At 38.5% G+C, this 16,106-nt stretch overlaps 1 protein-coding gene across 3 annotated transcripts; it reads right to left on the reverse strand.

Annotated features, from left to right (window-relative positions):
* Positions 1 to 10,941: 10,941 nt before the first annotated feature.
* On the reverse strand, positions 10,942 to 15,863 carry ACRV1 (acrosomal vesicle protein 1). Of its 3 annotated transcripts, XM_054592713.1 has the most exons (6): positions 15,812 to 15,863; positions 13,717 to 13,782; positions 13,534 to 13,566; positions 13,252 to 13,500; positions 11,800 to 11,919; positions 10,942 to 11,066 (listed from the first exon to the last, which is right to left on the reverse strand). In XM_054592713.1, the coding sequence occupies exons 1-6, from the start codon at positions 15,861 to 15,863 to the stop codon at positions 10,942 to 10,944; spliced, it is 645 nt and encodes a 214-aa protein (XP_054448688.1). The 3 variants fall into 3 exon arrangements, with proteins under 3 accessions (XP_054448688.1, XP_054448687.1, XP_054448686.1); XM_054592712.1 differs by having other exon boundaries at positions 13,324 to 13,782; XM_054592711.1 differs by having other exon boundaries at positions 13,252 to 13,782.
* Positions 15,864 to 16,106: the final 243 nt, after the last annotated feature.

Consider the following 16,106-nt stretch of genomic DNA (forward strand, 5'->3'; position numbering starts at 1 on the left):
GGGAAGGGATAGAATTTGTTAGCTATTTCTTCATCTCTGTTTAGTGTCTAAATCTGAGACCTGCCTGGTGGAAACCAAGCTTTGGAGATAAGTGATTTTACCAGCTTTTATACCAATATAATGAAAGATACACTTATGTCCCACTTTCACTATAACAGTTGGTTTTATCCATTAAGTACATATTGCCTCCATTTTGGGTTAAGTGGATGAATTAGTTAAAAAAAAAAAACAAAACCCTTGTGGCTTACTAAGTGAAATCAACTTTAGCAAATACATCCCCAAGATTTCTACTGATTTTCAAAAGGGCCTGATGACCAGGTATATAAACCCATTATTGAATTATAATTATTAATTGAAATTGAAAGTTGGTATAATTTTCCCACTGTAGTTAATAAAATATAAATATAAAATATTGGTTGATCTTTCAAGTAGAAGTTGAGCACAAACTCTAATGCTTAACTACCTTTACTCTAAAATTACTGTTGCACATTTTAAATATTTTTTATATTATTCTCTACTTTCACAGCTATATTTTAATTCTTTATTACAGAAATAAATTCTATTTTCAAAATGAATAGCTAACTCTGTGAACTCATTGGTGACTAAACTTCTAGGTAGTGAAGAATAAAAGAGAAGGGAGAAATAAGGAAGCTATAATAGGAATAGATCTGATTCCCGGTTCTTTTATATATTAGATTTACCAAGACTTTGTTCTAATAAAATTTATATTAACTTGTACTGGTAAGTTGTGCTACTGCAGTATACCCATAAGAGGAATAAATTTGAACTGATTAAGTGGCTCCTAGAAATTGAGCCAGTAAATTCTCAAATATGAAGAAATTTTGTTTTTGAAGATTGTCAGCCATCCATCATCCATCAGTAACTCTCAAAAAAATTTATCTCTGGCTTTGACCTCTTACAGCCTACCTAGTATTTTCCCAGGACTAATAATAGTCATCTCGAGACCCAAAACAACATTTGATCCCTGTGCTGCACCCTGTTCCTCTCTGTTTTCCCTCATCCCAGTAAATGTTATATACAGCTTTTCAGTTGCTTAAGCCAAAACCGTAGAAATCCTTGGCATGATTTTCATATTCTACATTAAATTCAGCAAATCTTATTCAATTCAACTAAGATATCCAAAATATATCCTGCTTCACACCTCTACTAGCACTGCTCTAGTTGAAGGTACTATTACCTTTTCAAGTTACTATCCTTCAACAGTTCAAAAAAGCAGAGCAATCTTTCAGAAAAGTGAGTTGTGTTCCTTCCTTGCTCTCAAGTCTCATGGCTTTTCATTATACTTCAAATGAAGTTCAAAAATTTGTGATCTACATGGCTTTATGGGCTCTCTCCTTCAGCCACCTCTTTGACCTCATCTCCCACACTCCTGCTTGCTTCTGCTGCTATAGCCACATGGGCTTTGCTCTTCACGTTACCTGGAGTTCTTTGTAGTTTGTGTGGCTTTGCTTGACTCTACATCTTTACTTCTGTGTTACCTCCTATATGAAGTCTTTCCCTGACTTACCCAAAATATTACCCCACCTCTGTCACTCTTTTAAATTTTTCATTATAACATTTATCTGACATTCTAGGATATTTTTGTTTGTCTATTAAATGTCTGCTTCCCCTATAGGAATATGTAATATATAAGCCCCTTGAGGTCAGGGACCTTATCTCTCCTTGTATCCCCAGTACCTAGAACAGTGCCTGATACATTACAACATGCAATAAATAGTTGTTTAATGAGGAAATAAACACTCAACTACCCTCAAAATGTATCTGAAAGCTGAATAATTCTCCATTTTTATTGCTCCCACTGTGATTCAGCTTCCTTCATCTCTCCCTGGATTTCTTAATAAAAACGAGCATCTCCCGCTTCCTCTCTTGCTGATTCCCATCCCTTCCCACTTCCCTCAAACAGTCTTTTCTTTACATAGGTCTTAAGTTATTTTTTTTTTTAAGATTTTATTTATTTTTAGAGAAGGAGAGAATCCAAGGTGTGGTTGCATTTCATGCACCCCTTGCTGGGCACCTGGCCTGCAATCCAGGCATGTGCCCTACTACACTGGGAATCGAACCAGCAACCCCTTGGTTCACAGGCCTGCACTCAATCCACTGAGCAACACCAGCTAGGGCTAAAGTTATTTTTAAAAAGGTAAATTGTACTGTGACATTCCCTTGCTTAAAAACCTTCAGTGCTTTTCCCATTGCATCAAGAATGGAATCGAAAGTCTTCGTTCTGACTGACCTGGCCCAGCATGACTCACCCTCTGTCCTTTTTACTCCACTGTAATGTGGGCAGAGTAGCCTTCTTTCTACTATTGAATGAGCCCCGGCTTATCCCCTTCCAGGCTTTGATGTTTACAGCTTCCCTAGGGAACCCCTTCCAGTAGTGTGTGTAGTTGATGTAGCATTCAGTTTTCAGCCAGAATGTTTCTACTTCCTCCAATCACTATCACATTGTTCTATTTTCTTTATAGAATTGATCTCTATTTGTTTCTTATTTAAGGGCTCATTCTCTACTTCAAGATTATGAAAATGTTCTTGCATATTCTAAAAGCTTTATAGTTCTGGATTACATGGTTAAATCTACGATCCACCTGAAAATGCCTTTTTGTGTATGTGAGACAGAGATCAAGTATTACTTTTTCCTTATATGGCTATCCAGTTTAGTACTACTGGTTATTGAAAAGATTATCCTACAGCTAGTAAAATTGAAGCAATAATCATAAAACTGCCAGCAAACAAAAGTCCTGGACCAGATGGCTTTACAGGTGAATTTTACCAAACATTCAGAGAAGAACTAACCTATCCTCAAACTATTCCAAAAAGTTGAAGAGAAGGGAAGACTCTCAAACTCATTTTATGAGGCCAGCATTATGCTAATTACAAAACCAGATAAAGACACTACAAAGAAAGAAAATTAGGCCAATACCCCTGATGAACATAGATGCTAAAATCCTCAAGAAAATATTAGTAAGCCAGATCTAGTAATATGTTAAAAATATCATACACTATGACCAAATGGGCTTTATACCAGGGATTCAAGGTTGGTACAGTATCCACAAATCAATAAACAAGATACACCACATAAACAAAATGAAGGATAAAGAAACCCCACATCGTCATATCAATAGATGCAGAAAAAGCATTTGATAAAAGCCAGGACCCATTTGTGATAAAAATTCAGCAAGATGGGAATAGAGGGAACATACCATGATGTAATAAAGGCCACCTATGACAAGCAATAGCCAGCAAACAATGGGCAAAACCTACAGACATTTCCCTTAAAATCAGGGACAAGACAGGGATGTCTGCTTTTACCACTCTTATTCAATGTAATACTGGAAGTCCTAGCCACAGCAATCAGACAAAAAGAAATAAAAGGCATCCAAATTGGAAAGAAAAAGTAAAACTCATTGTCCGCTGATGACGTGGTACTGTATATGTGTTTAGGGTTACTGTATAACCCTAAAGACTACACAGAAAAACTGCTAGAACTGATAAATGAATTTAGTAAAGTAACAGGATACAAAATAAATATTCAGAGATCAATTGTATTTTTATACACCATTAATGAACTACCAGAAAAGAAAACTAAGAAAGCAATCCCTTTCACAATTGCTTCAAAAACAAACAAATTTAGGAATAAATTTAACGAAGGATGTAGAAGACCTATACTCAGAAAATTCTAGTACACTGTAGAAAGAAATTGAAGAAGATACAAATAAGTGGAAGCATATACTGTGTCCATAGATAGGAAGAATTAACATCATTAAAATGTCCATGCTACCAAAAGCAATCTATAGATTGAACATATTTCCTTTGAGATGAAAATGATGTATTTCAGAGAACTAGAACAAATATTCCAAAAATTTATATGGAACCACAAAAGACTTCAAATAGCCACAGGAATCTTGAGAAAAAAAGTTGGAGGAATTACACTACCTGCTATCAAACTATACTACAGACTATAGTAATCAAAATAGCATGGCATTGGTATAAAAACAGACATATAGATCAAAGGAACAGAATAGAGAATCAATTTTGACAAAAGGAGGCAAAAACATACAATGGAGTAAAGATAGTCTATTCAATAAATGGTGTTGGGAAAATTGGACAGATACATGCAAAAAAACAAAAAAACTAGACCACCTTCTTAACCATGCACAAGATTAAACTCAAAATGGATTAAAGACTTAAGACTTGAAACCATAAAAATCCTATAAGAAAACATAGACAGTAAAATCTTGGGCATTTCTCATAGCAATTTTTCTGATACATCATCTCGGGCAACGGAAACAAAAAGTAAACAAACAGGACTACATCAAACTAAAAAGGTTTTGCACCGCTAAGGAAACTACCAACAAAATGAAAGGACTACCCACAAATGGGAGAACATACTTGCCAATGATACAGCTGATAAGGGATTAATACCAAAATTTACAAAGAATTTATAAAATTTAACACCAAAAAACAAACAAACAAATCCAATTAAAAAATGGGCAAAAGACCCAAACAGACGCTTTTTCAAAGAGGATATAGGGATGGCCAAGAGACATGAAAAGATTCTCAGTGTCACTAATTATCAGACAAATGTAAATTAAAATCACAGTGAGATATGACGTCACACCTGTCAGAATGGCTATCATCAGTAAATCAACAAAAAAGTGCTGGCAAGGGTGTAGAGAAAAGGGAACCTTTTTCTGGTGGGAATGCAGATTGATTGCAGCTGCTGTGGAAAGCAGTATGGAGTTACCTCAAAAAATTAAAAATGGAACTGCCTTATGACCAAGCATTTCTACTTCTGGGAATATATCTGAAGAAATCGAAAACACTAATTCAAAAGAATATATGCATCCCTATATTCATTGCAACATTATTTACAATAGCCAAGATCTGGAAGCAGCCCAAATACCCATCAGTAGCTGAGTAGATAAAAAAGTTGTGATACATTTACACAATGGAATACTACTCAGCCATAAGAAAGAAGGAACTCTTACCCTTTGAGCCAGCATGGATGGACCTGGAGTCCATCCTAAGTCAAGTAAGCCAGTCAAAGAAAGACAAGTACCATGTGATTTCATTCATATGTGGAATTTAATGAACAAAATAAACTAACAAACAGAAACATGCATAGAGAACAGACTGACAGCTGCCAGAGGGACGGGGGTTGCAGGGCTAGGTGAAAAAGGTGAAGAGAGTAAGCAAAAAAAAAAAAAAAAAAAAAAAAATCCCTCGTAGACACAACAGTATCGTGATTACCCGAGGGTAAGGGACTGTGGGTAGGTAGGAGGGTGTATAGCGGGGATAAGCGGTGATGGAAGGAGAGTCGACTTAGGGTGATGAACACAATACAACTATTCAGATGATGTGTTATAGAATTGTGCACCTAAAGCCCTATATAATTTTATTAACCAATGTCATATCAATAAATTCAATAGAGAAAAAGTTTATTCTTTTCTTACAGCTCTTTATTGATACCCATTCAGGGTCTAAATTTTATTTTATTTTTTTACAGTATGTTTTGAATCAGAATCTAAAGAAAGCCCACACTAGCAATTGACTGATGTAGTGTGTTCACAAAGTTGTACAACCATCACCACTGCCTAATTCCAAAACATTTACATCACTTCAGAAAGACAGAGTTTACCCATTAGTAGTCACCTACCACTTTTTTCTGCCTCAGCCTCTGAGAAACACTAATCTATAATAAATTCTGTCTGAATTGATTTTCTTATTCTGAACACTTACTAAAAATAGAATTGTATACTATGTAGACTTTTGTGTCTGGCTTCTTTTTCTTGATGTGTTCAAAGTTTATCCATGTTGTAGCATGTATCAGTATTCCGTTCCTCTTTGCACCTGAATAATATTTCATTGCATGTGTATACCACACTTTGCTTATTCATCATTTGATGGACATTTGGGGTTCTTCTTTTCAGCTATTATGAAAAAGGCTGCTATGAACATTATCATACAGATTTTTCTGTGTCCATACATTTTCAATTCTCTTGGCTATATACCTATGTAGAATTGCTGTATGGGAATGATTTTATGAATATTTTAAATTGATTTTCAGCTAATTGAAGATGGTCATAAAACATACTTTCTATGTTTTAGCATTTTAAAGTTTGTTGAGTCTCACTTGGTGGTTCAGAATACTGCATGTGTGCTTAAAAATGAATTAAACTATTTATTTAGAAGTGACCCTCTTTATAGACACAGTAATGCTTTTCGCTTGATTCTATAGCTCTACAAGGTTTTTTTTTTGTTTTGTTTTTATGGTTTTTGTTTTTGTTGCTAATTTAAAAAAAATTACAATTAAAACAGACAAGTAAATAAAGCCAGCAACACAGGCTTGCTTTGCATGGGATATCTTTTTTAGTTTTTAATTTTTCTAAATCATGTGTAAAATATAGCTCTTTAAATTATTTTTTAAATCTAGTCTGACAATCTTTTCCTTTTAACCCAGAGTACCTATTCCATTTACACTCAGTATGATTACTGCTCTATTTAGATTTATTTCTACCATCTTCTTTTGGTCCCACAGGATTTGTATTTTTTCACTTTTTTGCCTTGTTCAGTATTTTCTTTACAAATTATTTCATTTATTCCTCCTCTTCTAGTTTGAAACTGTTCTATATTTGGGGGGATGGCCTGTATAATTTACAAGATACATACTTGCCAAATTCTAAAGTTACTACCGTATGCTTTATCTGTACAATCAATGGACCTTATAGTTCTGTAGTTTATGTACTATTGTTGTGTATTTTAGCACGTGTGTTTGAATGTAAATGTGTCTTTTTATATGTTTTTAAGAAAATTGTAGATTCATATGCATAGCTGTAAGAACTAATACAAAAAGGTCCTTCATATCCTTTACCCAGTTTCTCCCAGTGGTAACACCTTATAAGCAGTATCATAACCAGAATATTAACATTAATATGGTCAAGATAGAACACTTCCATCACCGCAAGAATCCCCTATGTCGCCCTTTTATAGCCATACTCCCTTCTGTCCTCTGGCAGCCAGTAATCTACTGTCCCTTTCTATAGTTTTTCATCATAATGATGTTATATAAATAAAATCATACAGTATTTTAACCTTTAGGGATTGCTTTTGTCATTCAACAAAATTCTCTGGAGATTCACCCAGGCAGTTAGCATAGATCAAGTTATTTCCTGTTTGTGCCGGTGTAGTGTTCGGCGGTATGGATGCACCACAGTTTGTTTATCCTTTCACCCATTGAAGGACATCCGGGTTATTTCTACTTTTTGGCTATAATGAATAAAGCTTCTGTAAACACTTGTGTATAGGTTTTTGTATGAACATTGTCTTCATTTCTCTGGGATGAATGCTGAGAAAGGCAGCTGCTAGGTCACGTGACTGTTGTATGCTTAGTTTTTGAAGAAACTTCCAAACTTTCCCAGAGTGGCTCTACCATTTTACATTTCAGCCATTGGTAAATGAGTAATCCAGTTTCTTCACATCCTCACCAGCATTTGGTGTTGTCACTGTGTTTTATTTTAGCCATTCTGTTTGATAGGTATGTAGCAATTCTCACTGTGATTTTGATTTGCATTTCTACCACCTAGTGGCTAATCACCTAGTAGCTAATGTTAAACATCTTTTCAGTGCTTAATTGCCATCTGTGTTTCTTTGGTGAAATGCTCTTGTCTTTCAGTCATGTTCTAATTGGGTTTTTTTCTATTGAGTTTAAGAAGTTCTTTATATATTCTATACACTAGTTCTTTGTCAAATATGTGGTTTGCAGATATGTTTTTCCCATTCTGTAGCTTGCCTTTTTATCTTCCTAATAGGTCGAAAAACAACAAAGGTGTTTTGGTTTTTTTTAAAATTTCAATGCAGTTCAATGATTTTTCCTCTTATGGATGGTATTTTCGTGTCTCTTAGATAGAGAGTCTAATAATCCTTTGTCTACACCTAGATCTTGAAGATTCTCTCCTATGTTATTTCTGAAAGTTTTATGGTTTTTCATTTTATATTTAAGACAGTGACGCATTTGAGTAAATTTTTGTATAAAGTGTGAGCCTTAGTTTACTTTGCCTCTAAATATCCTCTCCCACCATCACTTGTTGAAAAGGTTATCCTGTCTCCATTGAATTGCTTTTGCACTTTGGTTAAAAAAATTAGTTGGTTGTATTTGTGGGTTTATTTCTGGGTTCTCTGTTCTGTTCCATTGACGTATACGTCTGTCTCTCCAGTAATAACCTCACAGTCTTGATTACCGTACCCTTACACTATGAATTTGGACACACCAATTCCTTCCACTTTGTCCTTTTCAGAATTGTTTTAGTTATTTTAGTCCTTTGTCTTTTCATATAAATTTCAGAATAATCTTTTCTGTATCTACAAAATACCTGATTGGGTTTTATTTCTCATTGTGATAAAATATATAGCATAAAATTTATCATTTAAACCATTTTTAAGTTCCCAGTTCAGGGATAGTCAATGCATTCACATTGTTGTGCAATCATCCCTATCATTCATTTCCAAAACTTTTTCATCTTCCCAAACTGAAGCTTCCTCCCTCCCCATCTCTCCCTCCCTCCCCATCACTCCCTCCCTCCCTCCCTCCCTTCCTCCCTTCCTGCCTTCCTTCCTGCCTTTTTTACTTTGTCTAGTTGTGGCATCAGGATAAGAGTTTCTTAAAATGAGTTGAGAAGTGTTCCCTCCACTTGTGTCTTCTGGAAGAGATTGTATAGAATTGGTGTTAATTTTTTTTAAACATTTAGTAAAATTCTCTAGTGAAATCATCACAGCCTGGAGATTTCCTTTGGGAGAGTTTTTAGATTATAAATTCAGAGTCCTTAATAATTTAAAGCTATTTAAGTCACCCATTTCATAATAAGCAAGTTGTGGTAGTTTGTGTTTTTCAAGGAATTGGTTTATTTAACTAAGGTGTCAAATTTATATGTGTAGAGTTGTTTACAGTACGCCCTTAGTATCTTTCTGATTCTTCAGGGTATCTACTTGTGTGCCATTTCTTTTAAATACTGGTAATTTGAATCTTCTTTTTTTCTTCGTCAGTCCTGCTAGAGGCTTTTCCATTTTAATTGATCTTTTAAAGGAACCAGCTCTTTTATTGATTTTCTCTATTATTCTGTTGTTTTATTGATTTCTGCTTTTATCTTAGTTCCTTCCTTCTGCTTATTTTGGGTTTATTTTGCTTTTTATTTTCTAGGTCCTTGAGAATGGGAACTTAAATAATTGATCTGAGCCTTTTAAAAATTTTCTAAAGTATGCATTTATTGCTATAAATTTCCTCCCCAGCACTGCATTATCTGTGTCCCACAAATGTTATGTTGTGTGTTCCTTTTCATTAAGTGTGATATATTTTATTTCCTTTGACACATCCTCTTTGACCTGGAGATTTAGAAATATGTTCTTTAATTTCCATGTATTTGGATATTTTCCTGTTATGTTACTGATTTCTAGTGTGATGACTTGTGTTGGTGAAATCATTTATATGACTCAATTCTTTTATTGTTTAAGTATTTTTTGGCCCATGATATGGTCTGTTTTCTTGTATTTTCTTTTCTTTTTTTTTTTTTAAACCCTTACCTGAGGACATTTTTTCATTGCTTTTAGAGAAGAGGAAGGGGACAGAGAGAGAGAGAAACATCAGTGTGAGAGAGAAACATCCATTGGTTGCCTCCCATGCGCGCTCCAACCAGGGATCGAACCTGCAACCTAGGTATGTGCCCTATCTGGAAATCGAATCCACAACCCTTTGATGTAGGAGATGACACTCCAACCAACTGAGCCACACTGGCCCAGGCTCTTTTTTGTATTTTTCAAGTGCACTTAAAAAGAATGTATAAACTATTGTTGCATAGGGTGTATAAATATTGATTAGACCTTTTTGGTTTATGGTGTTTTGAGTTCTATATCTTTGCTAATTTTCTGTCTAGTTGTTTATATTTGTTGTTTATTGTTGCTGTTACAAATTACTGCATACTGGCTTACAACAACACAACATCATTGTCTTACACTTTTATAACTCAGAAATCTGACACTTGTCTCAGTGGGTTGAGATAAAAGTACTGATCAGCTGTGGTCCTTTCTGGAGGCATTTCCTTGCCTTTTCCAGCTTCTTTGTGTTGCCCACATTCCTGGGATTGTAGTCCCCTTTCTCTAACTTCAAAGTCAGCCACAGAGGTAAAAACACCTTGACTGTAACACTAATACAAGGTAAGAGGGATTAGCATGGTGTTTCCACTATCCCCTCTAGGCTGAGATGAACCAGTAACATCATGTGTGAGAAAGAAGATTTCAGCATTATGACCTACTATATATTTATGTAGCAACAGGTAAAAAGGAGTCATTTTATTATAATTACCAGTAGACTCCTGGAGACTTAAAAGTGTCAAGGCCAAAGAAGGAGTAAGTTTTAGACACCATGATAAATAGAAGGGGATGGTGTTTCTCTAGGGATGGAAATGAAGGGAGTCAGAGAAGGATCCTCTCTCTGTTGAAGCTCGTAAAGGGTTAATACCTGCTTCATATTCCCCTTTGTGGTCTCTGCCCTGGAGGATCCCTACACTTGGATGAATATGGAATAGTTTAAAAATGCATCTAGTTCAATGTGTGGGGTGCAGGACACTTCGGCTGACTCTGCAGCTGACTGACAGGAAAAGAAGTCTGTCTGGACTCTATTCTTTAACCAGGCGGAATTTATTGAAAGGGAAAAGAGTGTTGGGAGATGGGTTTGGGGAAAGGGGAAAATGGAGGACAGAGAAGTGTGGGTAATGGCATCAATGGGAGAGGAAAGATATTTGACTACCCTGCCTGACCCTCAGGCAGAGGCACCTGTGATTAGTTGTTGACTAGAAAAGAAACTAAATATAAATTGAGCCCAGGCTGATGGAGGATTTTTGCTGCCTGAGGCAGAGCCAGAAGCAGGGAAGTCTTCTAGATCTTGTTGCAGAAAGACTGATTCTTACAGCATATAATGTGCATCCTAGTTCCGTGGGAGAAGAGGTTCATGGATGGGCACATGTTCTCACAGCCCTGAACCATGAACTGCAGTTTTCCACCTGAAAGAAGCAGAGACAGGCTGTGGTGAGCACGAGGCTCCTCTTCCAACCTTGGCCTTCATCCCATGGCCCCCGGTGCCCTCGCGCAGGCACAGGTGAGACCTCCCCTGCCAGCTGCCTTTCCCTTCATCAGCTGCCCACTCCCCCTGCTTGGGCAAGGTGGTTTACTCGATGCAAGCAACCAACATCCCTTATTTTGGGCACGAGGAGTGAGTAGAAGGGTAGAGAGCTATGGGCATATACCCAGACAGGTCTGGCAACCTGTGGGCACAAACTGGTAGACAGTTGCTTCTTCACTTTTTTCAGTATTTACTAAATGCCTGCCATGGACTGGACATTGTGCTAAGTGCTAGGAATATATAGTTATAAAAAAGATAGACACAGTCCTGAGCTTACAGTCACTGGCTCAAGGAGCAACTCATCTTTTTATTTATTTATTTATTTATTTATTTATTTATTTATTTATTTAATAAAAGGAGATAACCAGTCTCTCTGCCTCCTTTTAAGATATCATAGGCCTGCTGGGAAGGGTCTCTACCTCTTTATCAGTAGCTGGAATTCTTCTCTTAATTCTTGGAAAGATACGCTTTTCCTAAATCTCCAAGTTTCTGGGAGCCAAAGCCTGATCCCTCTTCGGGCCCCTGTCTGCCCCTCCCCCGACCTACCCCCTATGGGCACTCAAGTTGGGTGATGTGCACTCTGCCAAAGGCTGCCACACAAAGTCCCCATGTACCTTCAAAGATCTTCTTCAACATGCACTGCTGGGACTTCTGAGTGGTGCAGACTCCTTCTCCACGAAGACATTTTCCTTGATCATTCATATAAGAGCACGTGAGGCATTTTAAAACTGAGTCTGAAAATGTAAGATAAACCCGATGAAATTCTCTTGTGTACCAGGTATCTAGCCAGAGTCACACACCGGGGAGGGGTGATGGGCGCCACGTAGGCTTCATACAACACTCTTCGCTTCTTAGTCCTTGTTGGGGATCTGTGGGCCCTGCGACTGACAGAGTATATTCTCTCTCCTGTGCCAAAGGGAATTCCTTCGTTCTTCTGCTTCATCTATGATGATCATTGCTAATGAATCCCAGACTTATCTCGCTGATACGTTTACTCCAATTCATACCCTCATTGACTTCCTGGACATTTGTATAATTAGATGCCCTTCTGCCAAGTCTGACTCAACAGGAGCGAAGAAGAACTTGTCACATGGCAGACCCCCTTTGGTGCTCTCCACCGCGCTCCCGCCCACCAGCACGAATGCTTGGAGTAAGACCTGACTGGGTAACAAGCTAGGTCAGAATGCTCTGGTTACGCAAACCCTGTAAAGAGTTTGTGTTGTTCTCTGTTTTCCAATTGCCTGTATGATAAGGTCCATTTGTCACAAAGGCATTCTCTTTGAAATGCTCCCATATTGCCTCTTTCACTATCTCCACTGCCAATTCCCTAGTTAAGGAAGCACAAGAAGTGAGAAGAATAGGGCTTTGAAGCCAGACCTAAGTTTGAATCCAAGGTCTGCTATTTTCTAGCCATGCAATGTTAGTCTCATTTCTCTCATCTGAAAATTTGGGATACTACGGCTTATGCAAGGGGGTGAAGTATGAAGTATTTTTATCTGGTAATAACTTGAGGCATCAAACCTTGGATCTTGTTTTTCCTTCCATGAACAACCTCTTTTTAGTAAGAGCCAAAGAATTGCCATTGTCATGGGAACTTATTTCTGGATCTAACAGCGTCTACATGCTTTATTTTCCATGTTTAAAGAAATAAACAAACAAAGAAACCCCAAAACACAAAGAGCCACCAGCTCCAGAGCTAGACATCTCTTGACAAGGTTTGCAAAGCCTTCTAACAGAGTTCGTTAAGAGGGAGATTTCACATGAAGCTCCTGAAAATGAGTCTTCCAGGAGCCCCTTCCAGGGGAGCTGCGGCATTTGCATTCATAATTTCTTATGTAAAGTGAGGCTGGAGGGAATGCTGGCATGTTGTATCTGTGTTATTTTTCTTAGAAGAGGGCCTTTCAAATGATTCAAATGAAATGATTCAGTGTCTTTGGGAGAGCTGTTTGTGAAGTGTTTGTGAACTATTCTTTCCTCTACACTTTTCCCTTAAAATTGGGCTTCTTGACATGCTGTCTACTTCCCACCTGTAGTCCAGGACTGACGCCCATCCACGTGTGGCTCACCTGAAGATGTATTGGGCACTGGACTCTCCGAAGGCGGTTCATCCATTCGCTTTTCACCTGAGTCCTGTTCACCTGAAGCCTGTTCCCCTGAAACTGGTTCACCTGCGTCATCTTCACCCGAAACCTGTTCACCCGAAGGCTTTTCATCCAAAGACTGTTCACCCAATGGCTTTCCGCCCGAAGGCTGCTCCCCGGAAGGCTGCTCCCCGGAAGGCTGCTCCCCGGAAGGCTGCTCCCCGAAAGCCTTTTCTCCCACAGGCTGTTCCTCTGCAGCATGGTCACTGCCAGCAGCATGCTCACCGGAACCGGGCTCACCTGAAGCGTGTTTACCTGAACTGTGCTCGCCCAAAGCGCGTCCAACCAAAGTGTGCTCATCTAAAGGGCGCTCACTTAAAGCGATCTTGCCTGGAGAAGTCACATATAAAGCTTCTTTGCCTGAAGGGTTTGCAAGTGAAAAGTGCTCACCTGAAAATCGCTGAACCGAAGCTTGATTCAGAGAGCCAGGAGTCTTATCAGGCTTACCCGAGGCTCCTGGGACAGAGAAAGAAGAGAAAAGATGACGAAGGTGAGGCACAGTGTGCCCCGGGGTAAAGACTACTCTCCTATGGAGTAAGGCTAATGTTGTGGGATCCCTAGGTTTCCTGTGGACTTCTATCAGGCAGCTGAAGATATTACAGATGTTGGGGGAAATCAGCTACTTGCCCAAGGGACCATGAAGGACAGAGGTATTAACGAAACACACAGAGAGCATCCCTGGGATAAAAGGGAAGAATTTTAAGTTTCACAATATTAAGAAATGCACAGAGGCCCACTCACTTGTGCACCAAAACCACCTGAGGGGAAATTAATGTGCCTCCTTGACAAGGCAGCATCTGGGAATCAACGCATGTAATCAGAAGTCCCCCACCAGCCCTCCCTTCAGGTCCTCTATAGGTGGAAGGCAAGAAGAACAGAGATACAGAGGGAGAAAGCAAGTTTTTTCAGTGGCAGAACAATACTAGCTGAAATTGAGGATGGAAGTTTTAAACTTTTGGACAGGGTCACTTTTAAACTAGAGAGGACAAATACCTAATGAACACAAAAATTATCAAAAGGCATTAAGACGCCTCTATTTGGCAATTTCAAGTTCTTTCCTGCACTCAATCCCCAAAGTTCCTATCAATTTTAAGATAAAAACATTCTTTTCTTATATATCTCTGAATTGAGATTCCTTGTGACACAACATTTACACCCACTTCATGGAGTTGTCATGAGTAGTCAATAAGATAATTGTGAAGTGCCTCACCTATTGCTTAAGCACTCAGTTTATTTCAGTTTTCTGTTCTCCCCACCTTCCAAAGGGGATTACAAAACCCTCAGCTGGCCTTCTGCCTTTGTTCCATGTCAGCAGTGACTGTAGACAGGTATTCCGCAATTAGGACTTTCATTTTATTGAACGTGGCACCAAACAGAGTTTGAGTATTACTCCCTAATTTGACTGAGTAACCTAGAGGAGGGCGAGTAAACTACAATGACTGAGTTATCAATCCTAGCCAAAAGCTGAGAGGAATTACAAGATCTTTGAGACTGAGGTAGCCTAAGGCCCCAAAGTACTCTGGCTCTGTAGGAGTTCTGAATATACATATATATAATAATCTAATTCTAGGTGATCGGCAGTCTTTAAATCAATGACTTTTTCAAAGTCCAAGATCAGAATATGAAAGAGGAAAGGTAAGATTTACAATAGTAAGGCTTTTAGGAGGTTTTTATTTTTTAAAAGTTGTTACAGAATTGTTTGTCTGATTCTTCCATAGTTAAAAGAAGCTTTGATAAAGAGATTTCTGCTCAAGAAAGGAAACTTGAAGAAGTACACTGATTTCTTAGTCATTCATGAGTTTATGAGTCACTGCTTCACCATGTGGCTGTCACATTACGACTACCTGGTAGCTATGTATCTACATGTCTGAGTCAACCACTGAAAATCTAAGAAAGCCAAAAACAAAATGTCTGAGAACTGATGTTACAGGAAACACTTTGTCATTTAACCATCATCTCAGAATGCGTGACCTCCCTTTTTTCCTTTACGAAGGAGGAGGGAACACAATCCACCATAAATTGGGGTCCTAAAAGAGGAAATATAAAACCAGAAGCCATGAAAGGGAGGCTCATAATTCTCTGGCCCACAGCTCTGTTGTGTTCTGAGATGGCTCCCTGGACACATTACATTCCCATCTCCTTATACCTTTCCTGGCCACGTTAACTACACAAGGATTTCTTGCACTCACTTCCCTTCCACAGGAGCCCTAGACCCATCTTCTCATGTCACAGAGCAATGGGTACAAGTATTGAGTGGCTGAAAGAAATAGGAACGGGACTGTGCCAAGCCAGTAGGCTCTGGCGGTAAAGCTATTACTGGAAGGAGCAACGGTTGAGGAACACTTGGAGTTGAACTTGTTTAGCTATTCCTGATTCTGAGTCAGACTGCTTTGGGTATCTAAGATACTGGTCTCTCTTCTTCAAGAGCTGAAACACCTTAAAGAGGCCTCTTACATTTGACCCTGAGCTAAGGTAGAGGACTCACCTCTGGCAGATCCAAGCAGATAAAGACTCATTATTAAGAGAAATTCCTTCATTTGGATTTTGGGAAAGAGGGGCACCCTGGTGTGGGGCACCCAAGAGCTGTGAAGAAAAACTGTGAGCTGAAGCTCCCAGCGCTGAATCACTGCTTCTGGGAATTCTAGAACTTCAGAATCAACCCATGTTTGCTAACAATGGGTTGTGCTCTGAGGTTCTCAGCTGGGCCCTCCAATAGCCCATCAAGCTGCACCAGCACAGGCTATGTGTTTGCCGTGTGTAAGGTGGTGTATTTGGGCTCT

This window comes from Pteronotus mesoamericanus, unplaced genomic scaffold (genome assembly GCF_021234165.1).
Source record: "Pteronotus mesoamericanus isolate MK-2021 breed Mesoamerican mustached bat unplaced genomic scaffold, CSHL_Meso_final scaffold_371, whole genome shotgun sequence".
NCBI classification, from domain to species: Eukaryota; Metazoa; Chordata; class Mammalia; order Chiroptera; family Mormoopidae; genus Pteronotus; species Pteronotus mesoamericanus.

What these genes read in the sequence shown, in the direction of transcription:
- ACRV1 (XM_054592711.1), bottom strand. Translation starts at nt 15,863, where the DNA reads ATGAAGGAATTTCTCTTAATAATGAGTCTTTATCTGCTTGGATCTGCC. An exon ending in TCTGCTTGGATCTGCCAGAG is followed by an intron (nt 13,783 to 15,811) that starts GTGAGTCCTCTA and finishes TCTCTGTCCCAG; the next exon opens with GAGCCTCGGGTAAGCCTGAT. An exon ending in GTTGAAGAAGATCTTTGAAG is followed by an intron (nt 11,067 to 11,799) that starts GTACATGGGGAC and finishes TGCTTCTTTCAG; the next exon opens with GTGGAAAACTGCAGTTCATG.